This window comes from Pezoporus occidentalis, unplaced genomic scaffold, assembly GCF_034315485.1.
Source record: "Pezoporus occidentalis ecotype Australia unplaced genomic scaffold, CSIRO_AGI_Poc_V1 ctg40, whole genome shotgun sequence".
Classification (NCBI taxonomy): domain Eukaryota; kingdom Metazoa; phylum Chordata; class Aves; order Psittaciformes; family Psittacidae; genus Pezoporus; species Pezoporus occidentalis.
The window spans coordinates 2,056,137-2,080,639 of record NW_026915725.1 but is presented as its reverse complement, the minus strand read 5'-3'; the positions used below and the strand labels follow the sequence as shown (position 1 = coordinate 2,080,639).

General features: G+C 39.9%; 1 protein-coding gene across 4 annotated transcripts in view; it reads left to right on the top strand.

The window, feature by feature from the left end:
* Positions 1 to 24,503, top strand: part of KIAA1217 (KIAA1217 ortholog) — a 372,954-nt gene that overhangs the window by 26,940 nt on the left and 321,511 nt on the right. For all 4 annotated transcript variants that reach the window (XM_062633607.1, XM_062633605.1, XM_062633609.1 and 1 more), the window contains exon 2: positions 881 to 995. In XM_062633607.1, the coding sequence (XP_062489591.1) occupies positions 932 to 995 (64 nt within the window). In that variant the 5' untranslated portion in view covers positions 881 to 931. The remainder of the gene's footprint in view (positions 1 to 880; positions 996 to 24,503) is intronic.

Genomic DNA, 24,503 nt, shown 5'->3' with positions numbered 1-24,503 from the left:
CTGCTTTTTGGGTAGCTTGAGACTCACTGATGCAGCCAAAAGTTTTCAGTTGTGACCAGTGGTTCCTTGCTGTTCAGCAGTGCTCTTAACGCTACTTTTTGTTTTGGAGTTTTGAGAGAGCATAGGCTGTGATTATCATCCTGCAAGACTTTGGCAATATGGACTGTTGGCCTTAGGTTTGGGAAATGTCACTTAAACTACTGTCAGGTGCAAGTTAAAGGGCAAATTGCTTAATTATATCTCAGCCTTCCAGTAGATTCACAGATTGTTTGGTGTAATTTTGATAATGCTCATTATTTCAATGACCTTGAACCCACATCTCATTAATAGCGTAGTTAATCTTCAAACTCACACTGTTATTCTTGAATGACTGGAAATAATGTTATTGTTCTTTTAGCTTTTTTGCTTCTAGAGATAATGTTTTATTTGTAATGTCTAAAAGTAACTTGCAAATGGATGAAGCTTGCAAATAGGTATTGGTGAAATAAAGCCGAAAGTATTCCAAAGGCTGGGAGCTCACATTTTTTTTCAGGAATATGGCAACTCTCCCATGTGACGAAACACTGAAGGGCAGCTGATATTTTAAAAGCCAGATCATCAGGTTGCTAACAGCTGCTGCAGGGCATCACTACTGGGCTAAAAATGTTTGGGTTTGAGATCAATGCAATATTTTCTGGTGTGTATAGCTGTTAAATTGCTCATACTTCCACTTTTAATTGCATTCTAACAAACAGTGTTTTGGTTAGTCAACCTTGATGATGTGTTGCTTGCAGGGTTTTCAGCTGTGGCAATGCCGCAGATGTCTGTGGGAGGCTGTCAGTGCCGCTTTTGAAAGGGGCTTTGGCACATTCACTCTTGACTCGCATCTCTCCTGTTTTAGGTTTCCTGAAGCCGCAGCTTGCCGGCAGCCGCCGTGCTGTGATGCCCCGGCATGCCCCATGGCAGAGGTACCCGGCCGCCCCGCTGGAGCGTGGCGCTCCCCTGTAGGGAGCTGGGTAAGTGAAACCTTGTCCTCAGTGTGTAAAACACTGCCTGCCCACATTGCTCCTGTGTTCAGACACAGTGGTAGCTGTGAAAAACCCGGTGACATGGGATGCTGTCATCAGCCCTTTCTTGCATGCCTTATCATGCTCTCCTGGCTTTGTGTACGTTGGAATAAGGTCTGCTGGGTGGTGATGGGTGCATGGGTATTTTCTTTTCTTTCTGGTGTGCTTGGAAGACAGTTTCCTCAGGAGAGGTGGTTATGTGTTGGATGGATGGGGAGGATAGAGAGGCAGAGTTAGTAGTCCTTAGAGATGCTCACTAAGATATGAGTTGTCTCTTCATTGTCCCTTTTTTTATACAAACGGTAAGCATTGGTGTGGGTAAGGTAGGTTATAGAAGGTGCATCTGAAACATTTTCTTGCTCCCCTCTTTTAAAGATAAGTTCCTGGGATGATATTGGTTTTTTTTTTCTGCCATAAACAGTGTTGATTTCCTTCACACACTATAAGCTCCATAACATCTTCCTTATGTTGCTAAAATTTGTTAGGTGATGTTACCTGTTACGAAATAATTGCTATCTATGTGGTATACCAGTTGAATTATTTCCCTCTTGCAAAACTGAGGTGTGGTGGATAGCTGGAACTTCCTTTATGATCCTCTAAGAAAGGCATTTGGCTGTTTTCAGTGCCTATATTGGAATTGGTCCGTTCTTTGATTTTATCAGTGTATAGATCAGTATGACTGCTAGGGAGTCTTGCTGAGCTAATGCTGCTTATGACCATCTTCAGGAATAAATCTAGATATTTGTGTGTCAGTGATTATGGGCTTATGGTTAAGGGTTATCAGCTGTAGACAGGATTGTGGACTTCTGGACTTGGATCCTTATCCGAACAGCCCTGGCAAGAAGGTACATGGGTCTAAGGGGAATCTCTAGGAATTAATCCAACTGGGCTGGATGTCCAAGAGAGAGGACAGCTGAAGTACTGGTTGGTATCTGATAATTTGCTCTAACTGTATGTGCAGGCAGAGAGATGTATCTGAAATAAAGTAATACTGTCTCTTGGTTTTGTACAATGAAGAGCAGTCTAGCTGAATCCTCTTGGACAGTCTGGGGACTGAATGCACGAGGCAGAGCTGAGAATAAATTATCCTGTTTTATGTAGATAATGCAGACTAATGCTGGGGCAGTTCCTCAGACCTTTGATTTAGCAAACTTGTATATTACTGATGGACTGATGCCCTTTGAATTTAATTTAGACTCTGACAAGAATGCATTTTTGATTCTCTGAATTCCCTAAGGCCAAATACTGCATTTTTAGTCTACTGCTGTAGTTGTTTTAGTAAGTGCCAGCTCATTTATGCAGTGACTGACATCCATTGTCAGTGTCTGAATTACTGGGGGAAGATGCTGCTGATTTTGAAAATTGGTCAGAACCTCAGGAAATCATCTTTCAAAGTCATGCTGTTAATCAATTATATCTCACCTTGTCCCACTGTCGTGTTCAGAAGATGATTGAGAGGGAGAGGCTTTTCTGTCTAGAGACCCATTAATTTGGAGGACAGTCTGTTGAGTCTGCTGTCCTGCCTTCCCCTGGAATGGAGACTTCATAGGTGATAGGTCTGTGTGCATGACCAGAGCTAATACGGATCACTTTGGTAGATATTGATAGCACTGACCATGGCCTGTTGTTCTGCTGCCTGAGGAGTGGTGCATTGGGGCAGCTGCTTTGGGAAGACTTGCTGCAGTGATGGGTGATTGCTGTTGCTGTGAAGCAATGTGAATTGTTGTCACCCATGTTGATGTGAAGCTGCTTGTGAAAGCAGTGTTAGCAGAGCACCACCAACGTGCTTGTAACAGTCACTTTAACTTCTGACCATGTTCTGTTCAGGGAACAAACATGAGGACCGTGGTTGCTCTCTGTCCTTGGAGGGCTTGAGCTCTAACTTGCCTCTTGGGTAGGTGGTGGCAGCAACCCTTGCTCTTCTTGAGATCTGATTAGTGGACTTACCTTGCCACCAGGTTTCATGAGACTGAACCACCACTGTTAGCTCAAATGTTTGAAGTTGTTTCTGTTCGTGCTTTGCATTCATTATTGGTTGCCTTCAGGTAGACTGAGTTTCAATTCTGAGGGCCAGCCTCTGAGCCTCTGCAAGGCACCTTGGCACCTTCTGTGACTCTGAAGTACTACTTTTTTTAAGTAGGTTTAGTACTTGCAAGTGATGTCCCCTTTGGGATCATGACATTAACTCAAGCTGGGAGACAGGAAAACTTCGAAGTGGGGTTGGGAAGGTGGTGTCTCAATCTTCCTCTGTAAATCTGCTTAGTGCCACTCCAACCTTTAGTATCTGCTTTAAGTACATATTTTTCAGATTATTTTTTTTTTAAACTCTTTCCATAGTTGATAATTTGCTTAATTTGGAATAGGTTGTGTTAGAAATATAGGTTAGAAATATACTTTATAGTTGTTTTTAATGGTGCTTTTATGTATGAACACTTTCCAACAGTGGATTTTTTTTGAGGGTTGGTTGATTCACATACAGTAACTGGCATTCACTGCAGGTTGATTCTTGTTATGCAAATAACTCTTTTTAACAACTTGGTTATACCAAATGAAATAGGTCTATTTTAGGCAACCTATCTCAAAATGGAAACAGTTATGTGGTGGGCCAGGGCTGTAGCACAGGGCTGTTCTAGAGCCTTGACCAGACCTGTGTGGATTCCCAGTGCTGAGCTGGAGTTTTGCTCCAGCCCAGTACAGTGATTTTTAGGAGCTGAGAAGAAGCCACTGTGATAGCTGGGTATCGGGGTGAAGGCTGTTGAGCAGCTCAACCTTCATCAGCCTGTCACTATGGTACACTCCATTGCTCCCAGACTTACACTTGGAGAATCATCTAAAAAAGAGGAGGTTAAAGAGAATCTTGTGATTATTTATTGTTATTTATTGCTCTTACCTGAGCCTTGGACAACATGGTGTAGTGTGAGGCATCCCTGCCCATGGCAGGGGGATTGGAACTAGATGATGTTAGGGTCCTTTCCAACCCAAACCATTCTGTGATTCTATGGATATTCAGTACATGTATTTGGCTAGTTGCATTAAATGCTCATCACTTACTGCATTTGCACATTCAGAAGGCACTTTTGTTTTCCCTGCTCTTTTTCCTGGGGGCGGTGAGGAGTTGTGTGTGCACGTATTCCTGGGTCACATGGTATTTTCACTTCAGGTTTTCTTTCCGAGTCCTTATCTCTGTCTATGTATTCATATTGGGTGTTTGTATTGCAAGTGCCCAACTTGGAAATTGGCTTTCATTGACTTTATGCATAATGCACTTGCACCCTGCTTTTCCTGTGCCTGTGTGCATAAGCAAAACAGTTGTACCTGATATAGGATTTTCGCTTTCAGTTATTTGAATTGAATCAGAATTCTTTTACATTATAGATTTTTGCCTTTGCCGGTATGCTGCTCTCAGGACTGTTTTATCCCCTTGATACTTTGTGTGAGTTTAGGGGAAGGGGGGTGGTTTCTGCATTTCTTCTCTGCTTTCACCTTTCTTTGATTAACATTCAAGGGGGAATATACTAGTCATATGGCATTTCTCTATCAGCCCTTTCCTCTTTTTATTAATTTCCTTCCTTCCTTTTTGGGGTGACTGTAAATTTTGCCCATCCTGAGATAGGATACTCGTATTGCAGATATTCTCATGAAGTGACTGCGTTGTATGGAAGGAAATTCATCCTCGGCAAGTGCTCAATTTGTAAATCTTTTAAGCTCTACCCTACTGGGGGAAAAAAAAAAAGAAAAGCATATATATGGACTAACATATTTACTTGGTCAGTTTGTGTGGATTCTTTCTCAGACCTGGCAAGTCAAGAGACTTGACATTGAGAGCATTTCCCTATCTCTGCAGCCATTTTTATTTTTGTATGTATATCTATTTTATAAATCTGCAAAATGATTCTTCTGAAGACTGCAAAGTCTTAAAAGAAACAGATGGTCTCTGAAAAATAAGTACAGCAAGATCCTTCTTACTTTGTTTTGTGCTCCAAGATGTAGCTGTTAAGATTCCTGGATCCTGATACGTTGGACATAGCTGTGATATAAGGAGGAACATCGGCCCTTTTTCTTTTCCATGCTGGAGCAGATTCATGTAGCACTGTAGACTTGGTTCTGTAACCCTCAGCACTGCTCTAGTACCTTTTTGGTAAGAACACAAGGATATCTATTTTAATTGGAGATTTAAATTTATCAGCTCTCTGAGACGATAGGTCCGCCCACTCCTCCCAAGGCGGTGGAAGTGCTTTGTCTTCCTATGAAATCCCAATAAAGAGACTATCTACCATCATGTTATCCTGAGAGGCTGGGCTCAGCACTTGCTGTGAGCATGACTTGAGCAACATTAACACAATAAATGAATCTTCTTATTCTCCCTCAAAGCTCCCTCGAAGTTTTTAAGCACACCAGCTTATCTCTGGGTTTTATTTGGTTGTTTTTTTCTGCTCCTAAGCTTTTCACCTACCTCTGGACCTGAGTTACTCCTACAGCTTTCTAGAATTCAGGAGGGCCTGGGGACCTGCCGTGAAGCTGCTGATGGGTTCCTCTTTGCTGGCCACAGGTTGGTAATGGTCCATCACTTAACTGCTGCTGATGGTTGGGAGTCTCAGTTTTTGCCATGAACTGGGCCATTGCTGAGGCACCTGCTGAAGCATCTATTTGGCCTTTTAATTTTGCAGGAGGAGATATTATTTATTGACTTTTTTCTTTATAATGGCTGGTGGGGTGCAAGTAGTGGAATGGAAGCCTATCAGTGCCACTTAGGTACAGGAAAGCATGTGGTGGAGCAAAGTAATGCACAGGCAGACACTGTGTTGTAAAATGCAGCAAGTTAACACCCACAGAGGTTACTGACTGATTTCTTCTAAAATTAACTTCCGGAATATCCCAGTGTTCAAAAGAGAAAAAAAGCTTCAGTGTTGGAATTTTGGATATGAGCCTTATAGCATGGGAAAAGTGTTACAGCAGTGAAGTTTGTCAGTGCTGTTCAAATACTTTTCTCTATACCACTTTTATTGCTGTCTTAATTCTAAATAAATTGCTCCTGTGATATAGAATCATGGCTACTTTGGATGTGACTTGAGGAGAAATGTCTTCAATAGAGAGCTTCCTTCTGGCCTACTCTTTTTCTGTTAAATTAATCAAGGTTTAAAAAGAATGTATGAAATATGGTCATAGCTCCAGAGTACAATGAAGTTCATGTGAATGTGGAACAACCAGCATGGCTGTGATAGAAAATACTTGTGTAAATAAAACGTATTTTCTTGGGTTTAGGATGTTCTGGGTTTTGGGTGGTCTTATTGAAAAAACAACCAAAACCTCAACCCTAAACAGGCAGCATCTAGATTGTACTGATTTTGAGGAATAGGTTCTTATATTTATTCTCAGAGGAGATCATGGTTAGTAGGGACTTTGTCTTGAAAATTATTTTTAACATGATAAAAAATGCCTTGGCTTCTGCCACTTTTCCCTGCCTATAATATCTGTGATCTTTGATTGCTTTTATTAGTAAATGAGAAGGGAAAATGGGAATAACATCAGGAAGTAGATGAAGGCATGCTAAAGTGTACTATGGGAACAGTAAACTAAAGCATCTGCTTTTGTTTTTTTTTTTTTGGAAATCAAGAAGCAACTGGAACAAAAAACCTGTTAGATTTTGGGGTTTTGCTTGGATCAAACTTCTGTATCTGCTGTCAGGCTTTCCCTTACTCCATGGAGTTTCTCCTATCCTCTGTCTTTTTTTTTGTCTCCTTGAAACAGTCGTTTCATTGAAACCAAGACTGAAGCCTACAAAGACTCCATAGTGAACAAACAATAAAGGACAGAGATTCCAAATGTTGTTAATCCGGTCTTGATTTTTCTGTAGCGTCTGTGCCTGGTTTGAGATATGGACGTGACCCTTCTTGGCAGCGCATGTTTTTGAGGCTGGCATGCCAGCTGCGGGGCATGGGAGGCGCGTGGTGAGGCCGGTGCCTGCAGCTGAACAGGCAGCTCTTATTTGCTGTTAAGAAATTTATATAAACATGACATGTAGTTCACTGAAATATGTGCACAGATGGAATGAGTCTGCGGCATAACCTAGGGATGTAAACTAGAGGGCTGTTTAGCATTTTGCTCAATTATTTGTTTTTTGCCTCTTCTTCCTTTCATCCCCCTTTCACACACAGCTTAGGTCTCCTGTTATAGTGGATGGGGCAGCGTGGGGCTCTTCAAATGCCTGAAGCTTTCGCTAACTCATGTGTGCATCCCATTTTGGGTCTCTGTGCATGCCTGGCAGGGGAGCTGTGGTGGGGCAGGGGTTGGTGGTTAATCACAGTCCCTGACAAGTAAGTAAAGTGCTGAGGCTGAGAGCAATGTAATGTTGGTTTGGAGCCAGGGTGCAAACCTGGTACAGCCATGGTCAGGGATGAGGCTTCCAAATCCCACTATTCTCAGTGCCACACTTCCCAATGCCTCCCTCCTCCTGAAGTATGTAGCAGAGTGCTCATGGCTAGTGGATGTATAACTTATGGCTTGCTGATCAAGGCTTGCCAACTTGGCAGCATGGTATTAGTGGGGACCCCTTTACTATATTTTAGTGGTATCATGGAGGCTTGTTTGCTATTCCAAGCTTTTCACTTCGAAAAGGGTATTAAATATGAAATAAAAATGAAGAGGCTTTTAAAATATGAAATAATTTAAGCAAAAACCCATAAATCTGTCTACCAACCTTTAAAGTTTTTAGTCCTTAAATATTAAGAAGTCTTGAGGGTTTTTTTTGTGAGCTTTTTAAAAGTAAGCATAGCTCTTCTGCAAACACCAGTCTTAGAGAACTAAGACTCTTTTGAGCCAGATGTTATTGTGAGACTCTGGGTGGGGGGAAGTATATGATGCTTATAACTCTGTAGATAGTCCATTAAAGTACTCCCTCTGCTTCCACATCCCTTTATTCTGGGACATGAAAGAGAAACCTGAGCTAATACAGGATTACAGAAGTAGGTTACAAACCTGGAGCTGGACTATTTGTAGTTAAGGCATCAGAAACGTATTTTATAGCTTATTTTGGTTTTAAAATTTTATGCATTTGGAAAACTCTCCCCCATAAGACTTCTTTCTTTCAAGTAATTAAAGCAAGACGGACGGTAACCAGCATAGACAATGAATTGTAAAAATTCATTGCTGGTTACAACAAGAATTTGAACCTCGTCCATCTGTCATCAAAAAAACAAAAGTCTTTCAAAAAGCAGATGGTCTTGTAACTAAAACAAATCTGGATTCTGGCAGACAGGGTGAGAAATGTGCGCTGTGAGAACAGGGGAGACCCTGCACTGGGAACCGTTCGTCTTGGTGGAGTGCTCTAGCGTGAATACGTCTGCTAATGCTGTTGCGCAAAATACTGGTCATCAGAGGTCAAAATCAGTAGCTTAAATTCTATCTGCAGACTCACAAGAAATTAGTATCATTTCTGAAGCAAGGCTTTTATGTGCTTTTTCTACAAGGTGTCATGTCCTAATAAGTATTTATGCGCATCTTAGGTGCAGCTTGTGAGTGTTAACAGCAAGGGGTTCTATATAGAAAGGATTGAATACTAAAGTGGAAATCATCTCATTCAAAATAAAACTGTATTTACAGTGCTATGTTTATGCACAAGTGTTTTCTGTTATGCATGCAGTCTAGCAAGACTCTTAAATTAACAACCCTATTAATAAATGATGCCAGCTCTCCATCGTTTAATGGTACCTCAGGTGATATCAAAAAACCCACAACCAAACTTGCTATAAGCCTCTTTCTGTCTATTACTCTTCTGTGTGTTTTACCTAGGTGAATTTGTAACTGTCTGACTTTATTCAGGACTCATTCTCTCAGAATCCCAGAGTCATTGAATCAGCTTCATGGAATTAATTAGCTGCAGTGGATATGTAAAACTCAGTGCTGCTTACATGCTTGGTACAGATACAGTAATCTATGGCTGATAACTGAAATTCTTAGGGGTTGTGGTACCTCATGCATGCAGCTTGGACCCGAGTAGCCCAGCACACTATTTAAAAATTTTTTATAATGTTTGTTCACTCAGAATCACATTGAGCCTTCTTTCAGACAGCAGAAATTCTCTCTGGGGTTATTCGAGCAACTTCATCTACAGCTAGCACCTTTTTCAATGGTATGTAGTAAGAAACTCAAATACAGCTGAAAAATATTGTATCTAGCTCAGACCATCCCAGTGTATAGCTGCAAAATCATGAAGTACTTCAGGTCCTGTCTTAAGTCCATCCCATGTTTAAAAACAGATTAGAAATCTGAAGAACTATTTTGATAACTAAACAATTGCTACCTCCTTATGATCCAAAAAGCAGGAAGATGATCGTGGACAGGAAGGTCATTAGCATCACATGGAGCCTTGGAGCTGGGAGCCTCCTTTCTGCTGTGCAGTGCTGGTTTGTACTGCCATCTGAGGCAGAAAGCAGGGGCATGCTATGTGCAGTGTCTTGGGATGAGTTTTATGCCCAAAGAGGCAGCACTTGCTATGCAAATACAAGAAAAGACAAACAAAAATCTTTTGCCTGATTGGTGAATATGTAGTTTGGTTTAAGTGAGCCATGCTACTTCACCACTACCATTGTGTTAGTACTTTTTTTAGTGTCTCCCACATGGATGCAAAATGAAGAAAAAGAATTTTATAGTCACAGCAAACAGCTTTAAAACTGCCCACTCTAGTAACTCTCTCTTCTGTCTCTTTAGTCAAACGATCTAGACCAGAAGAAGATGTGAAAAACCTTGAAATAGCACTGCGTGCGTAGGGAAGCTTCTCCCAGAGCCCATCAGTCTTTTTCATTATATCCAGGAACCTGAGAACAATAAGAACCCTTGCAGTCTTCATCTCATGCATATCCAACATTGTATCTTATGTGAATCTTAAAGTATGAGAGCTTTTAGTCTCACTAAAATATATGAATAAAAGATGTGAATATTGGTGTGGGCTGTTTTTCTGAAGCATTGGTGATACTGTTCCACAGCTATTGTATTTATGTGCTTTAAAAATAATTCCTTTTACTGCATGTCATTACATTTCACTGGCCTGAAGACAGAAAATGTCCTCAGCTTGGTTTGTAAAATATTAGAAGGAAGAGATCCAATTTCAATTCCATTCTCTGTCCTGGTCACAGAAGAGCTTGAACTGTGGTTTCTCACCTTGGGAAAGTTTGTGTAGAGCTGGGCTAGAGGGTCTCACTTGATGGTGCATCCTTTAGCATCAGTAACTGCTCTGTTCCAGGAGCTGGGCTGTGATCAGTGGGCAGTACCTGGAACAAGAGGCCTCCCTGTCCCATCCCTTGTACTAGTGGGGTACATATGTGCTAATGCAGTGCCCTGAGGAAAGGGGAGTCTGTATCCTGGACACTCGGAACCCTGTAGCGCACTCTGCAAGGACAGGTGTTATGTAGGACAGGTGTTATGTGCTCAGGATCCCCCAATGATGGGAAGGAATTGTGTGCATGTGAATATTCACACTGCACAGCTCTTATGTTTGGCAGCTAAAAGAACAAGTCAGTACCTACTTTTCCTCTTGCTCCTGTAAGCTATGGGCTTGCACACAAGTGAAATGTCATGGTGTGTGCAGTGGTCTGGAGCTCAGCCCCCTGCCCTGGCTGGAGTGCTGCCCAGCTGCTCCCTCTCCTTTGTGTCAGGACCTGGGTGCACAGACCTGAGTTTCCATGTCTTCATCTTCCAACTGAACCGTGTGCCAATGCCTGCTGTGGTCTGTCCCACAGCAACATACCTTTTTTCTGTATCAAAGGGAACACCCTAGCTGTGGTTAAACTTAATGTATTCTTTTTATTTTGATGAAATGCCATCTTGGAGGGTTCCTGAGTTTGTGTGTGTTGCTTTCTGTGTGACATAGCTACCAAATAAAATCAATAAAAATTGAAGAGCTCTGGGTGCAACGTTGAGGCACAGTGTGGCATGAGTTTATGCGTGTATATGTTAGCATATATTCAGTTTTCCTTATTATCTGTTTCATTGTTTCAATATTACATTTGTTTAAATATTTAGTCTTATTTAAAATTAATCTTGCTCCTCTTTGGGATGGTTGTACATGTTGAGCTGCTGTGCTGTTTCTCATAACATTTCTTTGGTTCTACATAGTAAGCGGAAGAGTCACAGCTGTCCAGGTTAGTCATCACTGCTGTAGTGCTATCCATGGTCAGTTGTGTAACAAATGCATGTTGGGTTTTGTTGAGGACACAACAATTGGAATGGCTTGGCTTCCACCAGGATAGAATAGCTTCCTCCATCTCCTTTGGCTTCACTGCTAACAAATCAAAGCGATTTGGCTGTGGGAGGACTGTAGGGTATAAAGGCAGCTGAGCCTCACAATGCTGCTGCAGAATGCAGAGACCAACCCCAGGCAGCAGCTGTAATGCTGGCATGGCCCCACTTGCCAGACATGGACCCTCATCCTTTAGTCACCTCCTTGGCATGCTGTTGACAGTGTTTAGGCTGAGTAGTGAAGCTACTGAATTCAGAGAGTGTGGGTGCTGCGATTTGAAAATGTACCTCTAGTTTTCTGCCAATCCAGTCTGCTGGTGTAAACACTGCTGTAAGAAGTTATTTTATTTCCATAGAGCTCCAGGAATGCCTTTAGATCATGTTTCGATGTTGTTGGTTTTTTGTGTTTTGTTTTTTTTTCCTTTTTTGTGGTCAGCAAAAATGTGCTGGTTTTGTCAAAACTAATTTATTCAGATCTGCTAATGGATTCAAGAAGAAAATGAATTTCACAATTCTGTGCATCTCTTTGGGTCTTGTTGCTCAGACAGATTTATCAAAGAGTTTGAACCCAGCTCCCCATCTGTAGTCATTCACACCTCTCAAGGGTGCCTTTGTCAGGCTGTTGAGGCAGTAATTTCTTGAACATATTAGTGGAAAAATAGTGTTTGAAGGGAAGATCAGGTTTAGTCTTGACATAGGAGTCGTGAAGCAAGGAAAAGGGTAGAAATTCACAGGCGTTTTTCTGTCATAAATTTCTGTGAAGTTTTTGAAGGAAAAGGAATTCTAGGTCATGTTTGGAGGGTGGGTGTTTTCTTTTTTAAAAGGAGCAAATTGAAATATTTTAAAAAATCAGTAAAAAGGCATTTGAGGACCACAGCCACTGAAGGACCACATCTTCCATTTTAATTTCTCCATAACACACATTATATTTAAGATCTTTCTGTGTTAAGGGGTCTTTGTATCCAAGAGCAATTTTTAGCTACTAAGTAAATAATATCCTGAATATTTTTCAGAATGGTGGTACTTAGAAATTTTACATCTCTAATGTGTTTTATAACGATACCCATGTGGTAAGTATTCAGTGTAAGTTAAATTATGGATTGGGGAATCAAATCCTGCATTAGCAAGCCAAAATCTTCAAGTTCATTCTTGGCTAAGCCCCAGCCTTTCTTGCAAAAGGCAATTGAAATGGGGGGGAACAAAACCTGGTTGTCTTACAGCAATGGATGAAAATTATCCCATGCTGGTCTGGGAACTGTGTGGCCATGAGGGAAAGGGTGATAACTTCAGCCGACTTTAATGTGTCAGAAGTCATCCTGCACTCCCCTTTAATATTAGCTGTTGGAAAGCTGTGATTAAGTGTTCTCCCTCCTGATAACAGCTCACTGAAAAGTGGCTGACAGGTAGAAACAGCAGCCAAGCTGCTGCATGTTTTAGAAGGTGTTTGCTGATGCACCAGCATCCCTTGTCAGCACTGCTGATAAGCTCTAAGGCAAACCACCACCCAGAATTTCTTTGGCAGCCCAGCAAACAGCCAGATGAATTGTGCTATGCACAATGTGCTAATTGCCACAAATTGGCTGCACTCGTTGAGAATGACAGGGTGACTGTGTATAGTGGGTTTTGTTGATTTTTTTTTTTTTTATAATCTAGTTCTTGCATACTTAACTTGTACCATTTTTGGTGTGAGAACAGGCATTTAGACTTCTTTTGTACATTGGCAGCAAAAGGGAATTTTTGTTAATGTCAATTAGCTACAATATAAAATTCAAAGCAATTTTATTTATATTAATTGAAAAGTGCAGGAAAAAGTTCTGGATTACAAGATGAAAATCTTTTGTATTGCTGAAATTTTTTTTAAAACATTATAGTAAATATTTAATTTTCCTTTCTCAGACCTTGCAAAATCAGAAGTACCTTCTATCCAAAAAGCATCTGGCCTCCAAAAGCTCCCTCAGATGGTTGGGATGTCTTCTGTTCTTTCTCAACAGGCAGTGTGTGTTGGGTTTTGTTTTTTTTTTTTTAATTTTCTACCCTTCTCTTTCCCCATCTGCATTAAAATATTTCTTTAACTGTTAGAGCTGTTCAAGCCCACAGATGGGGATATAAGGTATCAATATACAGAAATGGGGAGGGGAGTGAATGTGTGTGTGTGTCCTGTGTGAAGGTATGTAGGACAATGAAGCCCTCCTGTAGAAGGTGGGAGTTAAGGCACTGCTACACCACCTTGAATGGTGCATAGAGATGCTGGGTTTTCCCTGACATGGAGATTACCCATGTGGCATCTGCTGCTATGCGTTGGTCCCTGATGTGTGGCAGTAGCATTGGTGTGGTACCACCCAGCAGGTGCTACCAGGAGTGATCGTAGTTACCCATCAGACTTTGACCATACTCAGCCTTAGGCTGCAGGGCAGGCATGGCAGCTGCCTCTGAACCTCACATGTTTTCATGGTCAGGAGCTACAAGGCACATCTAATACTGCCCAGGGAGGCAGGAATGGAGAAAGGAGATGTAGTTGCTGCTCCTGTTACAGTATATGCACAGCCTCGCATGAAACAGGCTGCTTCTGTTTACCCCAAACTAAGGACACACAAGAAGTGCAGGTTTGTTCTAGCATCTGCCTGTCCTTTCCCAACCAATTTATGATGTTGATCCTAGCAGTGTGCTGTGTATGCTCATTTCTCTTTGAAATACAAAGCTGTTACCTTTCTGCCTTCCTCCAGCTGCAATTTGGAAAGAAGAATGAGGGAGGTACATAGGCATGGGAGTTGTGAATACGGATGTGAGAAAGAATGTTTCATGGTATTATTCTTTGCTATTATACAGCAAATAATAAAGTGCTCTGCAGCCATAACACTACATGCTCACTATGCTGGGAGAACTGGCAAAGACTGAGAGAAGAAACAGTATTAAGAGAAAACAGTATGTGGCATGTTTGGTTTCTGTCCAAGAGCCCCAGTAAATGAGGAAAAGGAATAGATAGTGAAAGCAGATCCTGTATAGACTGTTAGTCAAATTGGGCTAAATTGCCTTGTCAACTGAAGGAAAGCAAATGGAGAAGGTAGGATGTCTGGGGGCATTTGAGCAGCACCTAAAGCAGCAAAAAAACATAGATGTTTAGAGACTGAGGGTTTATTTTATTTTTTTATCTTTTACTCTCCCAGGGATAATATCCTGGATTGCTTTTTTATCCAGCAGAAGTGATAGTCGCAGTAGTACCGTGTGAAGAGTGGGATAAAAGAGAGAGCAGTCTGATGGAAAGAGCATGTTTATTCTGATTAAGAAAAATCAGTGAACTGATTGCCATTCAGCTTTTTGAAGCAGAGCTGCATGCACTACTTATTTACTTTGTAGTTTTTCTTTTTTCTTCTTTTTTTAATGACTTTTTTTGAGGAGTACATTAAATGCCAGGAAATAATAATTGTTTTATAATCCTTGAGTAAGCATGCTCTTTAGAGTTGTTTAACTTTTTAGATTTTATCTGGTTTAAATCACAATGAATCCTTAGGTGAGTCCATAAAAGTACTTTCATAGATATCCCTGATTTTCTTATTTAGTTATTTTCTTGCAATCACTGCAAAGCGTGGTGCTGTGAGCTCAGTAGCTGTGGCTCTCCTTTCATGAGCAGTGAGTTGCTCTGAGGGCTGTGATCTGAGCCTCTGAGCATCCTCCTGTTCTCTGGTGGCTATGGAGAGAGCAGAACTGCTTGTGTTTCCACAAATGTTCTTATATCCCTCTCAGCTCTGCACTCCGTGCCTCATGAGTGAATCTTACTGTGTGGGTTGAGCTGCCCAAGATGGGATTTAATACAGCTGACATGCCATTGGCCAAATATATTTGGGCTGGGTTTCTATCTGGGATTTTTTTTTGCCCATTTCAGAATCTACAGTTCTCCTTGGCAGCAAAAGAGGTGTTCCAAGAGGCAGTCAAAGCTTGGAAGTTGCACAAGGAGTGCTTTTTTTTGGGAAGATGTGGTATTTTTCACTGATGTGGTCATGCGATTTGAATTTCATAGGCAATTTGCTTTGGTCCTCCAAATTGGGTATGCTGGTGTCTGCCACATGCCACTCTGGTCATAGCCTGTCAGTCCTCTATCACGTTACAGCATCAGTGTTGTCTGCAATACAGGCGTTTAACCTGTAGGACAAACATTTTCTGAAGCATCTTGGAGAGTCACTGGGCTTGAAGTGGAACTGAGGGAGAAATGAAATGCAGGTAATGGGACTAGGTGATTGAATAGTCCCTTCTGGCCTTAATGTCTGTGAAGCAGTTGATCTGTTTTGCTGAGGGCTTGACTTTGAGGACTAAATTACCGCTGAGCCCCACAGAAGGATATGGCATGCTTTGGAGGCATTTTGCAGGCTAACAGAAAGATGGAATAATTGCCAGTTGCACAAATTATTAGAGGCTTTCTATGATATTCAGAGAATGCTAAAATAGATGGAATAAAATGGACCTTGTCCTTCTGTAGCTGCTGAAAGATTGCCAGGAGGCTTCCTGAAACAAAACGTAATGCCCCCATCCATCTCTTCTGCAGTTTTAAGGTGTAGATTTATGTTGTCAGAACTGTACATTGCTTTTCATTTTTTATGAGATTATTTTCTGCTCTTACAATATATTAATATATTTTAAAAGATTTTGGAGAGTTCCAAACTGTTGTACTTTCATCAGATGCCAGGAGTTATTAATGATGACTTGCTGCTATTTTACTGTAAAACTAACAAATGCAGGAAGTAATAAATTTAATGTCTGAAATTTCACATTGGCTGGCTAAATTTCACATTGGCAATGAAGTGCACATTCATTGCAATGTCCTTCAAAGTGTGGTACAGACTAGCTTCCTTCAAAGCAAAGGCAATACGAAGTGAGACCGAGTTTAAGAGGAACCTTTCTGCCCTCCTTCTAATGTAATGGGTGATGATGTACGCTGTGTCCTGGGTGCCTGGTGAGAGCTCCAGACTCCTATCCTAATAGTTCCCATGTAAAACCAGCACTGCTTCACCAGTTGGAATGCAGGTACAAAAATTCAGGTTTAGGTTATGTCACCTACTGTCATAGAGTACTTAAGTTTGGTAATTAACTGTGGTTTAAGAGACTTTTTCTCTCAGTGATGTTCTAAATGCAATTTTGCAGTGCCATTTCTATTTTTTGCTGATTTTCTTTCAAAAGTTTGTATTCATGCTTCATTAAAAAAAATGGTGCTCTCTATGCAGTGAAAGTTACATCTTAAACTATAAAAAAAATTCTACTTCTGCATTTGAAAAAAAAAGAAAGAAAGGAGAAAGTGCAGATCACTAGACAGAAGCACTGAACTTTCTAGGCTCTTTTTATCCTGATGTAAGTCTGCTGAAATAGAGGTGTCAGCCAAAACTAGTTCTTAGTGGAACTGAAGACTCGGATTCAGTCTTCAGGAGTTTTGGGTTTGGTTGGGTTTTTTTTTGACCTTCCAATGTTCTGCATCTTGCATTGCTTGAATGAAGTCGATGGCAAATTTTTCACGCCTCCTGTTTTCCTGGCTTTGTTCTTTTTTTTTCTTTCTATTTTTCCTTTTCTTTCCAATCTCCTCTGCTGTTCCCAGATGCAACAGAAAGGATTTGTGCCTTCCTGCTTTTCTGTTGGTTAATGGAAACTTGAAAAGAGAGCTGGCTTGTTGCATGGGACCCACAGAGGAAGAGGTGGTGGTGAAGTCCACTTACCACTACATGAATTGGTAACGGATTCTGTGGTCACAAAAGAGTGTGGTATCATCTTCGGGTGGATACTGGGAATGGCTGTGTGGGGCCATTCCCACAAATTGTGAAATGTTTTGTTTGATTTTTCATAGCTGTTGAGATTTTATCTGGTTGTCTTGTGTTGTTATCTACAAACCTATCTCCAAATCTCAAGACTGTGGGAGATGCAGCCTTAGTTCTTCAAATGCCAGTAATCCTTTGCCTTTGTTATTATTGCAGAAAAACATGAGGGTATGCACTGTGAAGGGTAAAATCTCCATGATCAAATAAAAACCCTTCTGAATTTCCTTCTCTAATAACCATGAGTCATCTTTTTCTTGGGTCATGCTGTTTTTCCAATGCATTTTTTCCAATGCTGTTCAAATTCAGTAAACAACATAAGCATACTGTTTTGTCTGCTTATTTTGTAACTTGGGAACCTGACTAATTTTCAGTGAAGAAAAAGCTTTGTATGATGAAACTACATAACAGGAACTGTTTTTTCCCACTTGATGGGAAACAATTTTTGTTCCTTCTCATTGTAGTTGTGACTTCAGCAGAAGCTCTCTTAGAAAATAGTTGAGATATGCAGGAAAATATCTGGTTTGTATTAGATTCATAACTGCTTTTAAATTACCTATTTCAGGTACTATAAAATAAGGTAAATAGAAAGTAGAACATGTATCAAATGTATTATTATTGAAAGGATAAAATAATCTTCTGTGACATACTCAGTTTTGTAGTCTTGCACCCTACACATGCTAAATCTCAAAGTTAATATTTTGAGATCTGGTCATAGAATCATAGAATCATGATCATGTTCTCAAAATCTATCTGCAGTTTGAACTCTTAAGTATGTATTCTGAAATGATGTTTTCCCAAAGACAGTTTCACTTATAAGCATTCTAATATGATAAAAAAAGGCCTAGTGTGAGTTTGGAGAGAAACAAGGTGAACTGATTTGCTGAATATTACTCTGGAAGTTACTGTAAATACGATGTAAAAGTTGTGCAATTCTTGGGACTTTCAGTGATCCTGGTCAGCAGATTATTTTTTGAAAAAGAAGAAGCTACTACACTAAAACTTTTAATTAAAAAAAAAGTGTACTTTTATGTGAAACTGTATCAGTCTTAGAATTGCTTCTTGTTACTCATCTTTTCTTTTCATGCAAAGCCCATGTATTAAGATAGCTGATGTCACAGCGTGAAGGACTGCTGTCAATGTGTTTTACCAAGTGAAATGGGAGAGAATTTATCAGTGTTGTCCCGTTCCTCCCTTTTTTAAATGCATTGGTGGGGGGCACATATAACATGCTCTGTCTTGACGGGGCACAGACAACTTCTGGTTAGCCGAATTCCACACTGACATGCAGTGACAGGAGTTCACCGCTAGATCTGTTGGTCTTCTTACTCGGAACTGATCTTGACCTGATTTCTCTGTGCAATCAATTCATATAAAACCAGATGCCAAAAATGAATATTAACTGTGAATTAAATTCTTATCAAAATGGATTTCACCAGTTTGTGGTGAAACAAACAGCCCATGTCTCTTGTTCCAAAAAATGTACCATCTGGCTGATAAAGCTGATTATCCAGAAGTGTTACTAAAAATGTCTGCATGTCTACAGAGGAGCAAATAATTGGTCTTAGCAAGAAAAAAAAAATTCCTGCTGTTATTTCTGAAAGTTATGCTGATTGATATGGTGATTTGTTGTCCCAGAATGCCTGAAGATGGGGAGTTGGGTGGGGGGAGGGAGGTTGTTTATGGGGTGGTATGCCTTCTTCTATAGGTATGAGAAGGGCTGCGTTATGACCCTTGTGTGTGCTCTGTACTTTTAGTCCTCTTGCATTCCAGCAATACTAACTTTTATAACCATAAAACATAATTATCCTTAAGACATTCCTGATACCGCTGTGGGAGCAATTCTGAAGCAAAATGACTGTAATATAGCTAGATGAAGAACTTGGATGGTTTCTCTGAAAATTGCAGGGCAGGTCATGTTCAAAAAAGAATTAAATATCAAATGAGGGGGGAAAATACACTGGAGCAGAGCCCAGTTTCTAAAAGTAAATTGTTGAAGACTATAACCTGGTTTCCTCAGTGAGTATTAATCCAAATTGTGTATAGCAGGTACGGCGGTGAGTAATAGTAGTTAAGCTAAGGATCAGGAGTCCAATTTCCTTCACATCTTTCTAGGAAATATAAGACCTAGTGTTGCGTAGCAACAGTCAAAGGTATAGCAATATTTGCACTTGAAAATGTTTAGTACTTTGGGAAGCATTAGATGGTTGATGAGCTAGGTAGTAAGGAAATGGTATTATTCTCTCATAGGACATTTGTTTAAATTCAGTCTTGGCTGTAGTGGCTAAAGACCATTAACATTTGAATAACTAGCTAGAGGTCTGCAAAATGAGTTACTGGTCTCAGCCCAGTTTTCAGAGCACCCATATTCACGTTTCAGAAACTATTCCTGTGATTGGCAGTGGTGTTGGTGTGTTCAAAAGGTAAAGCAATACAAGTAGCTGTGGAGGCAGCCACAGAGCTCCCTGCTTTAGTGCTTCTGGCTCATCGCAGAGGACTCCCTGCTCTAGTCTTACTGCCAAAAGAGGAGTTGCAGCTCTTCCTAGCTAATGATTTTTCTCTACAGCTGTGTGGCAAACTTGAAAGGACATTATTTAAATTTCATAGGATCCTGATATTTTCTTTGCATTTTGTGCTAACTGTAAGTGTTTTGAGTAAAAATGCTTTCTATTCCTTTTTTAATCTTCTGAGACGTTTCTAAATTACTTTAATTTTCTCAGAATCAAATGTGAGTTCCCCTTGAAAAGGTAAGAGTTCTCCAGAATTCTGCAATCTCTGTCGTTTCAGTTTTCACAATCAGGAGGTCTCTGTTGTTCTCACCTGGCACACCTGGAAATAGTTGGTCTTAAAACGAGGAGAGCCTCAGAAGAATCAGAGGAGTAAAGCTGCTGGAACCCCATGACAATGATTTAGAGTGCCTTAAATGTGATTTGGTAGTGCTGTTCTGACATTAGCTGTTTATTGCTCAAAATTTAGCAGGCTCTTGTCAGAACAGCTCATCAGGTGCTCAGTATTGCCTTGAGTGCATGCTGTAGCTGGGCTAAGGGATCTCTGTGGTAAAAGAACTGTGAGCAAAAAGCATAAAATCTGGCAGCTAGCAGCATATGACAGTTGTAGGACTAGTTGCTAGACTTCTTGCAAATGTCTAGTTTTACCTTAACTTACTAGTGTTTAGTGTGCTTTGAAGGAAGTGTGTGTAGTAGATGATCTCTGGTGTAAATCAAATACAATTGAGAAGTGTGAAGGGTCTCCAGGATGTCCTTTACCACATACAGCTCGCTCTCAGTGCCAGTGCTGACTCTTCGTTTTCTTAACTGCCTGAAGTAAGGTTGATAATGAGGTCCGTAAGAACATTTATAACAAGAGAGAGGTCTGGACATAAGACCTACTGATTTTTAAATAATCACCTAAGGAAGTATTCTGTCATTGACTCCAGATCATTGCTTTAATATTGGAGACCTCGGGACATACCTGAATTAAATAAATGACAGCTTTACAAGACATCTTAAGCTTTTTCCTTCTGTAAAAATGCATCTTTGCATCTTTGAGACTCTTGAAAATTGTAGCCATTTCTGGATAAAAAAAGATTTTACCAAGATCTTTTAAAAGATTTTTAAAAGACTTTTTTTAAAAATGACCTTTTCTTAAGAAGGTTTTTTTTTTTGCTAAGTCTTTTATAAGATTTAACTGTTCTACTTCTGTTGCTTTTTCCTAAAGCTGAGAAATTATGCCTATGCCACTTGATGGTTAAAGTAGTAGCAGGAGGGAGTAAAATTGTTTATTAGTGAGGTCACTGATATTAGCAAAGTAAACAAAAGAAAGAAAATCCACTGGACACTTGTTATGAGACTAATTCTTGTGTAATTTGGAGTGTTTGGTAGGAAACTAGTCACCGCTTCTGAGCTCATCTGTATTATCTGAACACTCTGCCAGCGTGTATAGAAGTTTGGAGATTTCTGCCTGCTCATATGCAAATATGAAGAGTAACAATCCTTACTAAAGTCTGGGAACATAGCAGCAGATCCAAAATAGTTTACAGACTGTACCACCTTGAATACAGTCTCATGAATTTTCTTTATTTTCTCTAGGTACTGCACAAACAATGTGTTTGCACACATTTAACAATTATTTTTAAAATTGGTGGATTTAGAATTAACAGCTATCTGAAATGCTCATTTTTCTATCAATAAATTGCTGTTATTTTAAAAGCTAGCTCCTTTTCCTTTTCACCTTGTTAGCGTCCAACAACACTTAAAAATCCTCTTTCCCCTGAATATTTGATTTTTTTCTCACATCTTTAAAATCATGCAGGCACAGATTAAATGGCTATTTCTGCCAGTGCCTGAGAGAGAACATGGGTCTGGGAGGGATGGATTGTGAGTGGAAGCAGGTGGTGTCTATAGTTTTCCTGTTTCCACAAGGAATTCTGCAATAGCCTGTTCTAAAATACATAAATGATTGTGAACTTACTCATATTTAATGGTGCCTGGAACCTAAACAATTTACCATGTATTCTTAAGTACCTTATTTTTTTCCCAGGGCTTCTAATGTGTTTGGCTTTGTTTTTTTTTTTCTTCTGACTGTAAAACTTTTAATGGTGCATAGTTTTAAATATGCTTTTGTCTATTAAATGTTAGAAAAGGCAGCTTTCAGCAGTGATTTTTTTGTTTAAGAGGGAAGCGATGCCCAAAAAAATTCTATAAAATGTTGGAAATTATCTCCCATACAAAGCATGTGTGCTTTTTCTTGAAGGAGGAAATTTGAGTTTAATCCAAGAGATTTTGGAATTTCTATTACCTTAGTGACACTTGTACCTACGACAAAATGGTTAATTGTGATCTGCTTTTAAATCTTGGGATCTGTTTCAGTTTTCCTTTTATTTCAGGACTACATGAGTATATCTTGTTATGTGTCTGTGGTTTTGTTCAAAATGTATTAGGCTCTGCAGCTTCTTTGGCTTTAGTGGGAATTCTGCATGGCCCACACTATCTGGAAATCTAGTCATGTTCAGATAGATTCCTAAATACAGTTTTAAGTACTTAATTTAGGCAACTTTGGGCCTGACTTCTAAGTAAACTAGATCAAAAAATAAACTGCATATTCTCTATGCAAGTACAGTATCTTTTATGTAAAGCAGGTAAGGTGGTGCACAAATTACTTTTTTAACCTTGGCTGAAGAAATTTGCTAGTGCTTCTTGACCTTTACAATAAAAAGTTAGGAATGTATGCAAAAACTTGCAGAGATTCATAAAACACTTTGGGTTTTGGCTGCTACTGTACTTCAGTTGTGTTTGCATAAAGTGCCTTAACTTTGAATTAATTTTTGAATGAAGTTATTTTAAGGTAACATTTTTAGGTTTTATTCATTTTTGCCTCTTTCAATCAATTTTGTAGCAGCTAGAGTTCTTTTTTGTCCAGTGTATACCAGGGTTGATCTCATGCCTATATGTATGTATATACGTTTATAAACTTTTTATACATAGCTCAACTTTACTTACCTAAAAGTTAACTTAAATTCCGTTACTTGGAAGGAGAATTCAGTTATGCATCAATGTATCTGTAGGTGGCTTTCGCATATGGTATTAGTACTTAAATATGTAAACCTAGGTTTCTGAGTTTACAGAGTGAAAGGAAGATATTTTCACTGGAATGAGCTACTGCTAAAACCCAAACAAACCAAGCTTCTCTCCGCTTCTTAGTGCATTAAGCCTATTTGTGAGCTTAAGCATAGAAATAATGTTTTCCTTTTTTATTTGATACATTCTAAAAAAATAGGGTAAAAGTGGTAATTTTTTTCATTTTGCTTGAGTTTCCATATGATTCTCATAGAAAAGAAAGACTATCTCTTTTGCTTTGAAATATGTGCTTATGTTTTCCAGGGATTCTACATTAAATGCACATATATCCGATAAAAAGTACATTTAATCTGTTTGGTTACATACAAGATTCATATAAATGAAGTCCTACTCTCAGAAAGCTCAGAAGATAAAATAAGGTTTTTTCTTTGTGTACAATCTTTATTAGTAGTTAGCCCTTTGAAGTGTTTGGAGCTATATGACTTCACGTGAATGGTATGAACCCCCTTAAAAAATGGAACAGGGGTCAAGTGAACTAATGCAAGAGTTTTGCGACTAGTGACCACTTCTGTGTAGATTAGTGGCCATCAGTGACTTCATAGAGCCTAGCGCCGTTTGAGCGCCGTTTGAGGTATGGCCAGTATTTTAGGGCCCCACACTGTAAAAGCAGAAGGATGTTTTTGTATATTGTATTTCTATTGCGAGTGTAGGTAACAAGGGAGAAGGATTTTACTTTCATGCATATGAAGCAGCCTGTACAAAACACACTGATGAAGGCGTTAAAACATTCTGAAATATTCTTAACTTGATACATCCTTTGATGCTTCATTTCATTAGATATTTCTTGAACTATTGAAATATGGACAGGCTTTTCATGAGAGAGGTTTTGGACCAAAAATAAACACTCATGAGCTCTCAGCTGTGTTTCTCAGCATAGGTCTATCTGCCTTCTTGAAGAAGTGCCTTCCACCAATTCAGCAACTGCAGCTGTGGGGTTTGTGTGTATATATATATGTACATGTGAGGCTGTTACTGTGAAGGTTTAGCTAGGATTGTGCTTCTAAGAACATCTTCCTCCAAATGAGGTGGATGTTTTCAGCTCTATGCTGTATGTGGTTTTCGGTCTTGCCCTTCTCTAAAGGACCACAGAAAGAAGGAAGATTGAGAAAAGAAACCTCACTTTGAAGTCTACAGGGTTCTACATTTTGTTCTGCCAGTTCCTCAGGGGTGCAAAAGCAGATAAAGTAGCGTGTGAGGCTACTCCATGCTGATCTTTATCCATACTGCCCTTCAACAGCTGGGTTGTGCTCTTTCTCCAATGTTGCAGAGATCAGAGATAACATTTTGGATCTGCATGAGAGCAAATTTTCTCCATGAACCAAACTTGTTTCCAAAGTTGCGCCTGGATCTGTGCTCATCAGAGCATGGTGACACCTGCAGTGTGGGCTCCTGTGTTTAGATCTGCTTCTAATATAGGTTTACATGAATGTGAATGAGAAGGGGGTGTTGACATTTTGGAGTCCTTGAGCATTATAAGGAGCTTACAGAAAGAAGCAAAGTCTTTGATGACCTTCCAGGACCCAGTCCTGTTGTGAAACCCCAGAAAAGGGCTTCCCTGTGTGAATTGGTGGGACTTCACACCAGCCGTGGCTTTTTTATTGGGGTTTGATGTTACGTGGGACTTGGCAGGCAATTGACAGCGCACACCAGAAAGCTGAAAAATCATCAGTATAAAATCCTGAGGCAAGCAATAGGCAGGGTGTCAAACTGACTGACTGATGAAAGGAAATGAGTAGGTGCCTGTTTCCAAACAGCAGTGCTGTAAAAATGGCAGCATGCGGGGGAGTCAGTCACTG